Source organism: Dreissena polymorpha, chromosome 1 (genome assembly GCF_020536995.1).
Source record: "Dreissena polymorpha isolate Duluth1 chromosome 1, UMN_Dpol_1.0, whole genome shotgun sequence".
NCBI classification, from domain to species: domain Eukaryota; kingdom Metazoa; phylum Mollusca; class Bivalvia; order Myida; family Dreissenidae; genus Dreissena; species Dreissena polymorpha.
The window spans coordinates 84,487,815-84,505,210 of record NC_068355.1 but is presented as its reverse complement, the minus strand read 5'-3'; the positions used below and the strand labels follow the sequence as shown (position 1 = coordinate 84,505,210).

Sequence of the window (17,396 nt, the reverse complement as noted above, 5' to 3'; positions counted from 1 at the left end):
TGTGAATGTTATGTTAAAAAAGGAGCAAAAATTCAGGACGAAACTGGATATTGTTATGAATGTTGGATTATAACAGAAAAAGGAAGCCAAGTCATTGTAAATTTTTACCTAGAAATGACTACATTGATTATTTTGTTGTTTTATTGTCTCTTTTTTTTTCGGATTTTTTCATCCCTATCAGGCGATTGATTGACAATTTTTCTATCGCCAGAGCTGAGATTTCATTGCATTGGCGATCAGGCAATGGGTTAATTTTCCAGACTGCAGAACATGTATTCTAAGAGTAAAAGGGTAGTTAAATGATTTTTATTATTCCAATCTTCGTTGCCATCCCTATTTATTTCCAACAAGTTTGTCAAAATTGCATAAACAGTTTCTTTTTAAGTCATTTAATACCGGTAATTGTAGAAATCCTCTTTAAAGGGAAAAATATTTTGTAGGACTATCAGTGGCTTATCAAGGATGACACTTCCAGCTACAACTGCATTTTTGTTTAGAGGAGACTTCCTTTACACAAAAAATTCATGAAAACCATAAGTGTTGTTTCCTATATGCCTGTGTGAACTGCACCCGATAATCTGGGACGATACTTTACAAAACATGCTATAAGCTATCTGGGACGATACTTTACAAAACATGCTATGAGCTCAGTTTTTTCCAGAGTGCAGTTTTAACATTTTCTCTGACACTTTCAGGCCTCTGTCCACTGTGTTAAGTTCTTCTACAGACTGAAGTTTTTCTTCAAAAACCCACCACCCGTCTCAGCAGATGTGATCAAATCGAACCCTTACAGCATCAAGTTGTGTCGCAAACTTCTAGACACATGCGCTTTCAAAATGTATGGACACTGGGTGAAGAAAGCAGACAATCAGAATCGTGCGGCATTGTTCGAGCATGTCTCGCGTGAAGAATGGCAGAATGTGTTTCCCAGATGATTTCGGTCATGTGCATAGTGTTAGATCAAATGTGTCTCCTAGGTTTTAGTTAGGATCAACAAATTTCCAGTGTGATTGCGAACCATTTTCTGATAATTTGTAGGGGTGTCTGAACTTCAAGGCAATTGATGATAGATACTTTTCAATTTATTTGTAATCCATACATACACATGTTGTACATGTATCTGTTCATAGATTTCCGTCTTAAATAAGGACAAGAAATAAACCTATTACGAATACACCAATCTTGTAGATTAATTGATTCGTGTTCTGAGAAAACTGGGCATAATGCGTGTGCGTAAAATGTCGTCCCAGATTCAATTGATGATTATAAGACATCACAACAAATGTTATCAACAGTATATGCTTCAGTTGTTAAAGGGAAGGTCAAGAGATACTGGGATGAAAAAAGAATAACATATGGAAGCCATTAGTTTCAACAGTTTCCAACGCTGTCATTGGTGTAGATGACACCAATCTGTGTTCATTTCGATATCATTCATATGGTTTCCAGGACGTTGCCGAATCTTTCATATATATGTTAAATTTTTGTGAACTGTGATAGGATTTTAATATTCACTGTTTATGTTTTTTTTATTTGTGCTTTCCTTAAATTTGTGCTTTTTGGGGATGTGAATGTAATCATATAAAAAAAAAATTGTTATGAAAAAAAAATAATCTAGCACTTTTTCTGATTATTTTTTGTTATACAGGAAAACTGCAATAACTCGAGGAAGCATGGGACTGACCTCCATGCTCGAGTAATCGCAGGTTTCGTGTAATCCATGGTATTATTTGTTTTCATTGTCTCGGTTGATGATGCTTAACTCTGACCGCAAACGCTTTATTTACATTTAAGACGGTGCTAGAAAAAGAAAAGGCTTTTATAACAATCGCTTAAGGTTACAGTATAATAAACTAAACAATAAGGATGATCGTAAATTTATTTAATTTAATCAACATACATACAACACATTATATGATAAAAAATATTCAATCAATATTCAATGTACATGTAGCATATTTAAAATAGAACACAAGGTACGTACATGCACATGAAAAATTATCTGATACGCTCTGTTTTATACCATACATTTTATCATAATTATCGATTGCTGGTAATTATTTAATTATCATTAAAACTGTGTAGCTTTGATATGCATCTCAAAGGATGACAATTTGCAGTGTTTCTCAAACTGCGACTAACTTTACACCTAATTTAGCGTCTTTTGTCTGCTTGATTGCGCTGTTTTCACAACTCGAATATTTTTAGCACCGACCAGACAAGAAAGTGTCCTCGAATAATTGCTTGTTAATTAGGTGTGAAATGCCTTTCAGGGACCGGCACACGTCCTCGAGTTATCGAAAATCGCATGTTTGAGTTATTGCGGGTATTTTTATATAGAAATTAAAGGAAAATGATAGGGACTTCCTTTAATGCTCGAGTAATCGCCAGTTTTCGAGAAATCGCCAGCTCGAGTTATTGCAATTCTACTGTACATTTAATAATTATGAACTTAGAGAGAATAGTAATAAGTTTTAAAATGTGTTTGCTTTCATTTCTAAAGTATGTTTAATTGAATTCAGTTAGAAGTACAATAATTTATTACATTCAAGATAAAAAATATGTCCAACTTTATAAACATGAACATCATGGAAGGATTATACAGTTTTATAATATAATCATACAACTGTTATAAAAACAATTTCCGTCAAATATACTATTCCCAACTTAGTTTTTAGCTACAACTTGAACAAAAAATATTATTTCATATGTTTCACAGTTGTCTATAATAATTTTACAAACAAATAAAAAGGAAGTCACATTTGCGATTTGATAGCCACCAGTTTTAGAGTGTGTGTTACTTGAAATAACAGTTTTACCAAGTTCTTGATTTTACGCTGTCATTGTTGGTTGATGTAAAATATTTTTATTTTATTATTATTAACTGTGTTTGTTGGAAGCGATTTTTTAGGAGAATAAGATGTTTAATATTGGATCACAAAATTGAACACATTTTCAATTTAGTAAGAGATAGTTAATTTAGAATTATAGAATCATACAAGAGCTGTCTCCATAGGAAGACATATGCCCCCGAAAACACTTTTTGGAAACCTAAACGCAGATTTTGAAACCTTAAGGCGGACCCTAAGGTCAAGGTCATAGTGGTCAAAATTTGTGTACGTATGGATAGGCCTTGTCCATGTACACATGCATACCAAATATGAAGGTTACATCTGAAGCGACATAGAAGTTATGAGCATTTTTTGAAACCTAAACGCAAAAGTGTGACAGACAGACGGGCAGTGCGATCACTATATGCCCAATTTCGGGGGCATAAAAAGAAAGCATACATTATGACCCACCTCATGGGAAAATGGGTCTCATGCAATATTTGACCAGTGCAGCTGAGCCTGCACATCCGTGTTGTCTTGTCAGTCAGTTGATAACATACCGGAATCATTTTATGGAAATTAGAAAAGTATACTTTTGTTAGTAAAAGCTTGAATATTGAAGTAAATTTTTCAAAATTATGAAATCTGTGAACATGTCACTTAGGAGTAAAAAAAGAAATGTTTTCAAATATAGTGTTTTAATAAAATGTTAAATTGTGGTGGATCTTTTTGTATGACACTTGAGTAAGAATTTGAAAACTGTAATGTTTTCATGTATCCTTTGATGCTTTATTTGTTTCCTCTTCAAGGTGTTGCTTTTTTCAAGGTTATCCTTGTTAATATGTTTCATAAATTTAGAGTGTTTAAGCTACATGTCCAATCAATTATTTAAGTCATATTTAAATCACAAAATCAAAAAGAGAGTTAATTTCTATTAAACATGTTTAAATAAAATAATCAGGTATCATTTGTTTGTGAGTCAATATTCAACTATTAAAAATTGTTAGGTTTAGAAACAGAAAACAGCTTATTGAAACGGGAGGCGAAAAACTACAACGGGCGAGGCTTGTAGTTTTCCGCCTCCCTATTGAAACTTAATAAACAATCTTTATGTTACTTTACAAGATGAGAATAAATTATATCATTCTAAAATACTGGGCTATTACCTGTGTGAATAAAGGTTTGTATTGGAGCCTGCTTTTTATATGTTAAACAACGTGTGCAACCTAAACCTATGTTTCAGTATTATATGTTATGAAGTATGTGTGTAATTTATTATCAGGGGTGCGATTTAAGAGAGGTCTGAGTGGAAGAATACTGATGAGATGTGCTTAAATGGCTGACACTCTTCTTAACCCTTTGCCTTATAGCTACGTACTTCGAATTTTGACACATTAGTAGTAGTCCAAAAGAAAGTTAAATTTTATTAAATACCTTTCTTACTAAGTTCAAGTTTTAAAGGTTTCATTTCGTACCCTTAAATACTGATGAGCAGCAAACAGCATAAAACTTGGACTGACTGAGAGTTATTTGCAGGCTGTTTTGGTTTTATGCCGGTTGCAAACAAGCATTTTCACTTAGCTGCTCGTGGGGAAAGGGTTAAAAAAGAGACATATTATCACGCATTATTACATGTATTGAGACTTAAAGATTTTTAGCAAAAAATAAGAGATTTTTTCTGAAAACCTTTTTATTCAAATTTGTATTTCACACTATGGATGCAAATTTAACAAATGGGGGTGAATATCTTATTGTTTGTCATTTCGTTTCTTGATACCTGTGAACACTTCTAACAATTCCTGCACCAATGTATTCATTAAAGCACACATTATTAAAGAAGAACCAACGGTCTCTGTAGTTCATGATTTCTTACATGGAAAACTCTTTACCTTATTAAAATTGTCCATGTGTCATTGAGCACATTTTTATTGCTTTCTGATTTAAATGTGAACCCACACATTATTAAACACCAAATAAGATTGAAATCTGGAAACTGTAATATGTGGATCATGTTTCCAGGATTATATTTGGAGAGGTTTCAAAATCTTATTCGTTCTGGCCACTGAAAAAAACCTTCAGCTGAATCGTTGGTAAGTCCATCAAATTCATTTGTTTTAAGTTATACATGAATCTCAGAAATGTATTCATAATTAATTTTACAGGGTAGCATAATCAGTATCATTCTGCAAAAAAAAACGTTTTGAAAGGTTTTACTATCATAGCATGTGAATGAAATGTTTAAGATGAAAAATTCTTAAATAAAAAGATATACCTGGTATTTGTTATTACCAAACAATTTATGATTACATTAAAACATTGTTTTGTTTAAAGGTAAAACAAATAATTCAGAAGTATTTTTATGGCCCCAGTATGGTGGCATATAGCAGTTGAACTGTCCGTCAGTCAGTTTGTCAGTATGTCAGTCTGTCCTTCCGAAAAAAAAATTAAAATTGGCCATAACTTTTCAAATATTGAAGATAGCACCTTGATATTTGGCATGCATGTGTATCTCATGGAGCTGCACATTTTGAGTGGTAAAATTTCAAGGTGAACATCATCCTTCAAGGTCTAGGGTGGAAAAAACAAAGTCAAGGGAAGTAATAAGCTTTAAATGGACATAGTTATCTGACCTGCCCACGTATATATTTTTATGCCCCCCTTCGAAGAAGAGTGGGTATATTGCTTTGCACATGTTGGTCTGTCGGTCCGTCCACCAGGTGGTTTCCGTATGATAACTCAAGAACGCTTAGGCCTAGGATCATGAAACTTCATAGGTACATTGATCATGACTCGCAGATGACCCCTATTAATTTTCAGGTCACTAGGTCAAGGTCACGGTGACCCGAAATAGTAAAATGGTTTCCGGATGATAACTCAAGAACGCTTATGCCTAGGATCATGAAACTTGATAGGTAGATTGATCATGACTCGCAGATGACCCCTATTGATTTTCAGGTCACTAGGTAAAAGGTCAAGGTCACGGTGACCCGAAATAGTAAAATGGTTTCCGGATGATAACTCAAGAGCTTAAGGCCTAGGATCATGAAACTTGATAGGTAGATTGATCATGACTCGCAGATGACCCCTATTGATTTTCAGGTCACTAGGTCAAAGGTCAAGGTCACGGTGACCCGAAATAGTAAAATGGTTTCCGGATGATAACTCAAGAACGCTTATGCCTAGGATCATGAAACTTCGTAGGTAGATTGATCATCACTTGCAGATGACCCCTATAGATTTTCAGGTCACTAGGTCAAAGGTCAAGGTCACGGTGACCAGAAATAGTAAAATGGTTTCCGGTTGATAACTCAAGAACGCTTATGCCTAGGATCACAAAACTTAATAGGTACATTGATCATGACTCGCAGATGACCCCTATTGATTTTGAGGTCACTAGGTCAAAGGTCAAGGTCACGGTGACCCGAAATAGTAAAATGGACTCCGGATGATAACTGATGAACACTTATTCCTAGGATCATGAAACTTCATAGGTAGATTGATCATGACTCGCAGATGACCCCTATTGATTTTCAGGTCACTAGGTCAAAGGTTAAGGTCACGGTGACCCGAAATAGTAAAATTGTGTCCGGATGATAAGTCAAGAACGTTTATGGCTAGGCTCATGAAACTTCATAGGTACATTGATCATGACTGGCAGATGACCCCTATTGATTTTCAGGTCACTAGATCAAAGGTCAAGGTCACAGCGACAAAAAACATATTCACACAATGGCTGTCACTACAACGGAGAGCCCATATTTGTTAAATAAATCAAAGCGGCGCAGTAGGCGGCATTGTGTTTCTGACAAACACATTGTGGTAAAAGGTCAAGGTCATCCTTAACGGTCTACGGTAAAAAAATACAGATTTAAGGGAAGTAATAAGCTTTAAAAAGGGAGAAAATTATTCAATATTGAACGTAGCCACTTTATATATTTGGCATGCATGTGTATCTCATGGAGCTGCACATTTTGAGTGGTGAACCTACAGTCATGGTAGTGGCTTTTAATTATTTGCTACTTAAAATAGAGATTTGTTACAATTATTTTCAAGGGAGGTAATTTATATAATTATAAATCTCATATTATATATTTCCTTACCAAGAATTGAAGTTCTTTTCACAGTTACTGTACAGATTTATTATTTTGATTATTTATAACCCAAATGATTGATTTCTCAATTTCATTTTTTAAATGATATAATTATAATTTCTTTGATGTTCATTACATATCTGTCCATAGATACATGATCAACTCAACAAAATTATGAAAAAGAAAAAAAAAACTCAACAAAAAAACAAAAAGAAAAAACAAACTCTTGCTATGATCTCTTTTAAACCACAGGCCTTGGTTGTCAGTGATGTCTGACATGGTCATAATTGACTGTGAGACCCCCCCACCTCGGATGCATTGGACAAAATTCAAGGGAAGTAATAACCTTTAAAGGGAGGTGATTTCTATACCTGCGGTGCAGTAGGGGGCATTGTGTTATTGTGACAAACACATCTCTTGTTTTAAATTGTATTAAAAAAATCCAAGCCTAGCAATTTTCAGATTGATTCAACAATTCTTGGTCACGTGTATTTCAGCATTTTCCACCATGTCAACACTGTACATCATTAATAACTGTGCAAACTTATGAAAGTTCTTGTTATTTGTTGTTTACTGCTGATGTTGTTTCTGTGAACCATTGTGTTTATGCTCCATTGTCACATGACATCTTTCTTGTATTAAGAATCCCAAACAAAAATAAAATGTGTAAAATGTTTTCCTTTGTGATACATTCATTTTTCCCTTATTTTTTATGTGTTTATGTATTTTTAGCTCACCTGATTGCTCAGGTGAGCTTTTGTGACCGGTCTTTGTCCGTCTTCCGTCCTTCCGTCGTCCACATTTGGTTTGTAAACACTCTAGAGGCCACATTTCATGTCTGATCGTCATGAAACTTGGTCAGAAGATTTGTCCCAATGATATCTCGATCAAGTTCGAAACTGGATCATGCTGGGTCAAAAACTAGGTCACTAGGTCAAAAAAAAAGAAAAACCTTGTAAACACTGTCACTGTCACATTTCATGCCCAATCTTCATGTAACTTTGTCAAAAAGTTTTGCCTTAATGTTGGTCGAGTTCAAAAGTGGTTCCGGTTCGTTGAAAAACATGGCTGCCAGAGGGCGGGCAGTTTTCCTTATTTGGCTATAGAAAAACCTTGTAAACACTCTAGAAGTCACAATTTTTGCCCAATCATCATGAAAGTTGGTCAAAACATTGGTTTTATTGATATCTCGGACGAGTTCGAAAATGGTCCAGATCAGTGAAAAAACATGGCCGCCAGTGGGCGGGGCATTATTCTCTATATGTATATAGTGAAAACATGTGAACACTCTAGAAGTCACATTTGTGGCCCATTTTTCATGAAATTTGGTCAGAACATTTGTTTCCTTGATACGAGAGTTGAGTTCGAAAATGGTTCCGGTAAGTTGAATAACATGGCTGCCTGGGGGGGGGAGTTTTCCTTATTTGGCTATATAGAAACCTTGAAAACACTCTAGAAGTCACAATCATGAAAGGTGGTCAAAACATTGGTTTTATTGATATCTCGGTTGTGTTCGAAAATGGTCCAGGTCGGTAAAAAAACATGGCCGCCAGTGGGTGGGGCATTATTCTCTATATGTATATACTGAAAACATGTGAACACTCTAGAAGTCACATTTTTGGCCCAATTTTCATGACATTTGGTCAGAACATTTGTTTCCTTGATATTAGAGTTGAGTTCGAATATGGTACCAGTCAGTTGAATAACATGGCTGCTGGGGGGGGAGGGGGGAAGTTTTCCTTATTTGGCTATATAGAAACCTTGTAAACACTCTAGAAGTCACAATTTTTGCCCAATCATCATGAAAGTTGGTCAAAACATTGGTTTTATTGATATCTCGGACAAGTTCGAAAATGGTCCAGATCAGTGAAAAAACATGGCCGCCAGTTGGCGGGGCATTTTTCTCTATATGTATATAGTGAAAACATGTGAACACTCTAGAAGTCACATTTTTGGCCCAATTTTCATGATTTGGTCAGAACATTTGTTTCCTTAATATGAGAGTTTAGTTAGATAATGGTTCCGGTCAGTTGAATAACATGGCTGCCGGGGGGGGGGCAGTTTTCTTATATTTATATAGTAAAAAAAGCTTGTGAACACTCTAGAATTCACATTTTTTTCCCAATCATCATGTAACTTGGTACAAAGATTGGTTTCATATATATCACATAATTAATGCCATAATTATTGCCCTTAGATTTTCCAAATTTTCATTATATTATACAAAATCCTTGTAAACACTCTAAGACATCACAATTTTGTTTCAGATTTTATGAATCTCGGTCATAATATTTATTTTTGTAAGCAAAGTTTGATGTTTGGTAAGGGGGGGTCAACTCAAAATATAGGTCACCAGGTCAAATCTTACAAAATCAAAAACACTCCATATGCCAGAGTTTTGGTTCAATAATGATGAAACTTAACCAAATATCTAGGTCAAGTTTGACGTTTGGTAAAGATTGAATGAACAGACTCCTCTCAGGTGAGCGAACTAGGGCCATCTTGGCCCTCTTGTTTATGAAACATATCGATGGTCCCAATTTAAAATGACGAACCTACATTTTTGGCATTTCGCGATTTTGATACTGTGCAAAGCGTGAAATCAATGCACATATACCCCCAAAACAACAAAATAGTTAACCAATCGCAACAGCTCCATAAAGTCACGTGATGTAATGACGAACCGCAATTGCTTGAAGTCAAAATAACGAAGCTGAAAAAAATTGTTACGTCGGCATTTTGCGCGCTTATTAATATATTAAAGTATCAATATAGCCATGTATGTTAAGGCAAATTGACGAAACGTAAACGTTCGCTTATCAAAAAATTAAATGATGTACATTTTATAGCATTGATAAACGCAAAAAGATATCAAAATAATATAAAATGTTGAGGTATTAACTTAGTAACTTGTGGCCGCAACTAATAGCTTGTTCCTACAACTTATTAAGTTGAGGTTTCAACATAGTAAGTTGTTCCTTCAACTTAATAACTTCTGGCCGCAAGTTACTATGTTATAACCACAACTTAATGTGTTGTGGGAACAACTTATTAAGCTTCGACCACAACATAGTTTAAGCAATCAGATAGGCCGTTTCATCTTTACCGTTTTATCACGTTTAGTACCTGTATACGCGTAATATTGTGCGCCGATTTGAGCACTATCCCTGTAAGCTATGGATCCCGGGATTGAGTCCCTGTCTGAGCACTTGCCTTGTTTGCGACTGGGTTCAGGGTTCCATCCCCGGTCTGAGCACTAGCAACGTACGCGTCGGGTCCCGGTTTCGAGTCCCATGTTTTTTGGATTTGAACCCGGGACCCTTCTTGTAAAGGGCGATTCCTCTGACCGGAGCTCGATCCCGGGAACCATCGTTTACGAGGCGAGTGCAAGATGCCTAAGTTTTCGACGGTCTGAAAATCTAATTAGGAGTTATCGACGGCCCCGGGTTTCGAATCATAGTACGAGCACTAGCCCTGAAAGCTTTGGGTCTCTAGATCAATCCTCGGTTTGAGGATTTACCCTATAAGCGACGGCTCGAATTCCGATGTGAGAATTTGCACCAACAGTGACCGGTCCCGGGTTCGAGCCCCAGTCTGAGTACTAGCCCTGAAAGCTATGGATCCCGGGTTCAAGCCTGTGTCTTACCACTTACCCAGTAAGGGAAGGATCCCGGTTGCGACCCTCAGTCTGAGCGTTCGCACCGAAAGCTAAAGGTTCACACAGGGACTTGAACCAAACAGCTGTCGCTAACATACCATACTGAGCACTCGCCTTCTAAGCGACCGGCTGCCGAAAGAGCACAAGCTTCGTAAGCAACATTTCCCGCGTTCGAGTCCCGAAATGAGAGCTAGCCTCGCAAGCTATGGGTGTTCTGGTTCTAGCTCCGGTCTGAGCACTAGCCCTGTAAGCTATAAATCCCGCATTTTTTGGGTCCGGCGCTAAGACTAGGACTTTGATCAGGGTCCGTTCGCTTAAATGGCAAGTACTTAAACCGGGATTTGAGCCCGGGGCCCATAGCATACAGGGTGAGTGCTCAAGCAGGGCATCCAAACCAGGATCCGTTACGTAGGGAGCGAATGCTCAGACTGGGATCCAAGTCGCTTACAGGGAAAGTCCTTAGACTGGGGCTAAAACCCAAAGACCCATCGTTTAAAAAGGGGGGTATCAGACCTGGATTCCCAACCGGAATCCGTCGCTTATGTGCCTAGTTTTCACACCAGGGTTCAAACCCTGAACCAAGTCGCTAACTTGGCGATCTCTCAGATAGGGGCTCAAATCTGAAATCCATGGCTTACATTGCAAGTGCACAGATAGGGCTCGAACGGGGGATCCATAGCTAACAGGGATAGTGCTCGAACCCGAGCATCTAGTAAAATAAGGGGTACTAATTGTGATAAAACGGTAAAGATGAAAAGCCCGATCTTATTGGTTAAACTTAAATTAGTGGCCTCAACATAGTTAGTTGGTCCCACAAGTTATTTAGTTGAGGCAACAACTAATAAGTTGTGGGAACAAGTTATGAAGTTGTCGCCACAAGTTTCTGAGCTGAGGCCTCAACTTAATAAATAAGTTGTTCCCACAAGTTATTTTGTTGAAGGAATAACTTAATAAGTTAAATGAACAAATTACTAGGTTGAAGTTTTGGGAGCAAGTTATGAAGTTGTGGCCACAAGTTACTAAGCTGAGGTCTCAACTTAAACAGTTGTGGGGACAACGTACTTAGTTGTTTCCACAAGTTATTTTAAAAATTGTTCCCACAAGTTACTAAGTTGAGGCCACACTATAAATAAAGAATTGCGGTTGTCACCTCTGTTCCACCGTGTAAAACAGAAAAACACGCATTGCTTTGCTATATCTAACGGAAAAAATGGACAAATTTATTCTATTGAAACAAAATCTCTTACAATAAGCTGTCCAATTTGCCGAAACATCACATAAATGCAAGTCTAAATGACGAAGATACATTTTACAGCAGATTTATTAACTTAACGTCAAATTAGTTCCATACGAACATGGTTCATCATGCGACACTTTTAAAAATGTTTAAAATAATCTTTATTTTACTTTGTGCAAGAAATGTTTAACAAAAATACGTCTCCTGAAAACTTGTGTTTTTGTAGGTTCGACATTTTAAATTGGGACCATCGATATACAAATGTACCCTGGTTTGTCTATTGTGCGCAACATGCTCATAGTGAGCTTTTGTTATCCCTTTTTGGTCTTCGTCTGTGGTCAATGTTCCCCTTGGGAACACGTCCAGAAGCCACATTTATTGTCCATATCTCGTGAAATGTGCTCTGATTTTTTATCATAATTTCTCGCCTGTGTTTAAAACATGGTCAAATGGAATCAAACACCTGGAGTTAAAAACTAGATCATAAGGTAAAACTAAAGAAGTCTCTAGAGGGCGCATTTATCTTCATACAACTTTTGTCAGAGCATTTGTCATAATGATATTTCAAACAACTTAACAGGTGCACAAAAATCAATATGTTATGGCTGTTCATATTGGAACAAAGAGTTATGGGACTTAAACTTACTCTCAAAGCTGTTTTAATATAAAAATATGAAGTTTTATTTGAAACAAATACTTTTTTAGCAATGTTTTTTACATGAAAATTACAATACATACATAGATTTGCTGTGCCCAATCACTAAGCCAAGGGCAGTAACTCCACAAATGCCATAGAAACAGAAATTGTTCTGTACCATATGTACTTCTCTAAATATATTAAGTTTGATTTTATTAGTTGATTTACTTTTGAATTCAAGGTTGGCACATTAAACATTTACAAAGTGCAATAACTGTAAATACTAAAAAGGGTTATGGTTCTTGTACTTTATATGTTATGTTAAAAGTGAACCTTCCTATCAAGATAGATGGTTTTAAGATATTATATTTCAAGTGTAAGAACCATAACCCTCTGCAGTTAAACATTTAAATTTATGATTACAACAAGGATATCAGTAAAACTGGTGGAAGCTCCCCGATGATGCTTTGTCGATATATGGGTAAATTGTGAGGAAAGAGAGTGTAACCTTGAGAAAATCTATTATAAGCCTCTGTAACCTTGACCTTGACCCCAGTGACCTCAAACCTTATCAAAAGGTAGAGGTCCATGCAAGGTACCTACACACCAAATATATAAGAAATCAGTCAATATTGAAGGGGCTATGAGAAACTGTAACCAAAGTGTGACTTTGAGAAAACTATTATTAGCCTCAATGACCTTGACCCCAGTGACTTCAAAACCTCATCAAAAGGTTGAGGTCCATGCAAGGAACCTACATGCCAACTATGGAAGAGATCTGTAAAATATTGAAGGCGCAATGAGAAAATGTAACAAAAGTGTGACGGAAAATCTATTATTAGCCTCCTTGACCTTGACCTCAGTGACGTCAAACCTCATCAAAAGGTAGAGATCCATGCAAAGTACCTTCATGCCAAATATGTAAGAGATCAGTAAAATATTGAAGGCGCAATGAGAAACTGTAACAAAAGTGTGACGGAAAATCTATTATTAGCCTCCTTGACCTTGACCCCAGTGACGTCAAACCTCATCAAAAGGTAGAAGTCCATGCAAGGTACCTACATGCCAAATATGTAAGAGATCAGTAAAATATTGAAAGCACTATGAGAAACTGTAACAAAAGTGTGGCCGAAAATCTATTATTAGCCTCGATGACCTTGACCCCAGTGACGTCCAACCCCATCAAAAGGAAGAGGTCCATGTAAGGTACCTACATGCCAAAATTTTGATAGGTAAAATATTGAAAGCGCTATGAGAAACTGTAACAATAGTGTGACAGAAAATCTACTATTAGCCTCGGTGACCTTGACCTTGACAACTGACATCAAACCTCATCAAAAGGTAGAGGTCCATGCAAGGTACCTACATGCCAAATATGTAAGAGATCGGTAAAATATTGAAGGCGCAAAGAGAAACTGTAACAAAAGTGTGACGGAAAATCTGTTATTAGCCTCCTTGACCTTGACCCCAGTGACGTCAAACCTCATCAAAAGGTAGAGGTCCATGCAAGGTACCTACATGCCAAATATGTAAGAGATCAGTAAAATATTGAAAGCACTATGAGAAACTGTAACAAAAGTGTGGCCGAAAATCTTTTATTAGCCTCGATGACCTTGACCCCAGTGACGTCAAACCTCATCAAAAGGAAGAGGTCCATGTAAGGTACCTACATGCCAAAATTTTGATAGGTAAAACATTGAAAGCGCTATGAGAAACTGTAACAATAGTGTGACAGAAAATCTATTATTAGCCTCGGTGACCTTGACCTTGACAACTGACATCAAACCTCATCAAAAGGTAGACTTCCATGCAAGGTACCTACATGCCAAATATGTAAGAGATCGGTAAAATATTGAAGGCCCTATGAGAAACTGTAACAAAAGTGTGACAGAAAATCTATTAATAGCCTCTTGACCTTGAACACAGTATTCTCAAACCTCATCAAAAGGTAGAGGTTCATGCAAGGTACCTACATGCCAAATATGTAAGAGATCAGTAAAATATTGAATGCGCTGTGAGAAACTGTAACAAAATTGTGACAGAAAATCTATTACTATTAGCCTCGGTGACATTGACCCCAGTAACCTCAAACCTCATTAAAGGTAGAAGTCCATGCAAGGTACCTACATGCCAAATATGTAACAGATCGGTAAAATATTGAAGGCGCTATGAGAAACTGTAAAAAAAAAGTATGAGGGAAAGAAGTACGTTAGTACAAACTGGCAACTATATGCTCCCCATATATATATGGGAGCATGAAAACAATTGACAATACAACAAATAAGCAAAGGACTCCAAATAAACTGAAACATTTTGCATTTCTGGTACTTGGCTCTTCCTCTCAACATTTCCTATGGCCACATTTTAGACTAAACAGCATTACAAATGTCCAATGAGTTGTAATTCAAAATGTTTACCTTATAAGATATACACCTGCATTCAGTGGAGGCTGCCATTTTGTGCAGAAGAAAACATACAAACAATTTAGGCAAGAAACCAGTATTACAATAAACTGTAAAGAAATGTGTTGTTTTCTTATTGCTTACATAAATACCTTCAAATTTCTACCAAAAGTTCAAAACACATCATTTAAACTGTTGTGTAAACATTCTATGCATAATGCACTGCTTATTATCAAACTGAGAGCCTGTAACCTTTGACAAAGGCAGGGGCGTAGGTAATGGGGAGGCAGGGGAGGCGGCCGCCTCCCCAATATTTCGGCTAGTCGTCATTATATAAATAAAACGTAAAATCCCCAAAAATCGCCGCCCCAAAACCAGTATTTATGTAATCACGGGCCATTAGTGCAGAAGCCATGTGTCCCCTCTTCGTCTGCTCCAAGGTTGCCAATAGTGATATGTCATTATCCCTTGTTAGGTGTCATAAACCAGGGGCCCGGGTAAATGTAATTGCGTTAATTGTTTTATTGTTCTTTTCTGTGATCGTGTTTTTGTTAAGGACAGGCTATTCTTTTAATTGATTGCTTTAATTCAAAGGTAACTTCCCCTTAAAACAATTTTGAGTAAATATATGCGTGGAAAACATTAATTTGATTGAATATACTTTTCTTCTCTAAGCATAGCAGTTATTATTTGATTAGAAATCATTGAAACAATATCATATTGAGCAAACTATTGCATAATCATTGATGTAAAAAAGGTGTGCATATGTCATTCAGTTTGTTATGCCTCACTTCGAAGCATGTGGCATATGGCAGTGGCACTTTTTGTCTGTCTCTAGGTCCACGTCTGTGCAAAAAGTCCTTAGTTATAATTTTGTCGTATATTGATGGAATGTAAAATAATTTGTCACTAATTTCAACCATTTGAAGTCGAAATTTTGGGTGGACTTAAGCATTTTCTTTGCTAAAAGGTCAAGTTTATACGTAGTGTTCAAATGTATTGGCCATATAACAGCTCCACAAATCCTTTCTCAGCCATACATTTGCTAAATATTGATGAATTCTATAACTTGGCACATGCAATCACCCATAAGACCACTAGTCGCATGTAACACTTTACTCCTTTCCTCGAACGTCATGGTCACACTTCTTTAGAGAGGTGTGTTAAATGTCAAACTTGGCCATAGAACAGCTTGGTAGGATTGTAACTTTGTCATTCATCGTGCTATTATGTGGAATACCTGTATGTCTCTCTACTTCAGAGGTCAAGGTAAAACTCATTGATTAAAGATCGAACTCGGCCTTAAACATCTTAGCCCGGCTTTAACTTTGCCATTCATCATGCTATCATAACAGGCCGCATAAAACTACACTGAGATGACGGATTGTAGTGTGTACCCGCTTCCCCGCGTCTCATTACCTCAACTGTCAACGTCAAGCAAATATATAAAAAGGCCTTAACAACTTTTTTGAAACAAAAAAAAGAGTGTTTACAGAAATATTGAATGTGGTAGGAGCATCCGTTTCGTGAGTGCACTCGTCTTGTTTTCAATATAATTAATATTGTAATTAAATGCGTTTCAGGAAATACTACTTTATATCGCCTTATCTTGAGAATGGAGATCTGTTCAAAGCTATCGCACATGGCAGACTATATTCTTCTGCTGTTAAACTAAATTGGGAAATCCGGATAAAGATAATGTACCAGATCGCTTGTGGAATAGACTTGATGCACACTGGCAATAAATTCAGGTTGGTAATTTTTACTTTTTATCCTTTATATTTACATGACGCATGGTATAAATTTACCTTTTTGTATAAGCTTACCTAAGCACAACGTGCTTATAGTAAGCTTTTGAATGTTGTCTTTGTCCCTCGACATCGTGGCTCGTGCGTCGTTAACATGTACCTCGTTCATTTACAATTTGCAGGTCAAATTTCTTTCTCAATATGCATAACAATTGGGGAGTCGATTTTCCAAGTGATCTCTAAGCAGAGCGAAAAACCGAGACACATTCGTTAAAAAACATGGTCAAACCGATAAATAGAAAAAGGAGCTTGTTAAGACTCAATAATCCACAGCTACAGCTAAAACTGAATTGGTTGGCTGGTCAAACAATTTGCCGCAATCATATCTTCGAATTCGTTCATGTGGAATCATGAACAAGGTTGAACTTAGCGCACACGTTCATGACCAACCTAGAGGGTATATAATTTGCTTACTCATCATGACACTTGATAAGATCATGTGCTGCGATTACACATGCTTAAAAGCAAGTGACCAAAATGCCTGTACGACAGAACACAGTAAATACCATCAAACGCTTTGGAACGGTCAATCCAATTTATCCGGTTTTTAACTATAAAAAGGCTGACCTTATAGAGGTCACATAGGTCACATATATTTCCCAAACTTTATTAAGCGTAATCGGAACATCTTTCCCAATGATATCTTCTAAGATTTTGCAACTATGTCATGTGGATCGAACATTGTGTCACTTTTTAAGTGGCTGAAGGTAAGCGTAAGACACTCAAGAATGC

General features: G+C 36.7%; 1 protein-coding gene across 8 annotated transcripts in view; it reads left to right on the top strand.

Annotated features, from left to right (window-relative positions):
* LOC127838608 (phosphorylase b kinase gamma catalytic chain, skeletal muscle/heart isoform-like) overlaps nt 1-7,598 on the top strand; it is a 94,504-nt gene extending 86,906 nt beyond the window's left edge. For 3 of the 8 annotated variants that reach the window (XM_052366478.1, XM_052366473.1, XM_052366441.1), the window contains one exon: nt 696-7,598. In XM_052366478.1, the coding sequence (XP_052222438.1) occupies nt 696-935 (240 nt within the window). In that variant the 3' untranslated portion in view covers nt 936-7,598. The remainder of the gene's footprint in view (nt 1-695) is intronic. The other 5 variants (XR_008029882.1, XR_008029880.1, XR_008029881.1 and 2 more) reach the window with 5 other exon arrangements.
* The last annotated feature ends 9,798 nt before the right edge of the window (nt 7,599-17,396 follow it).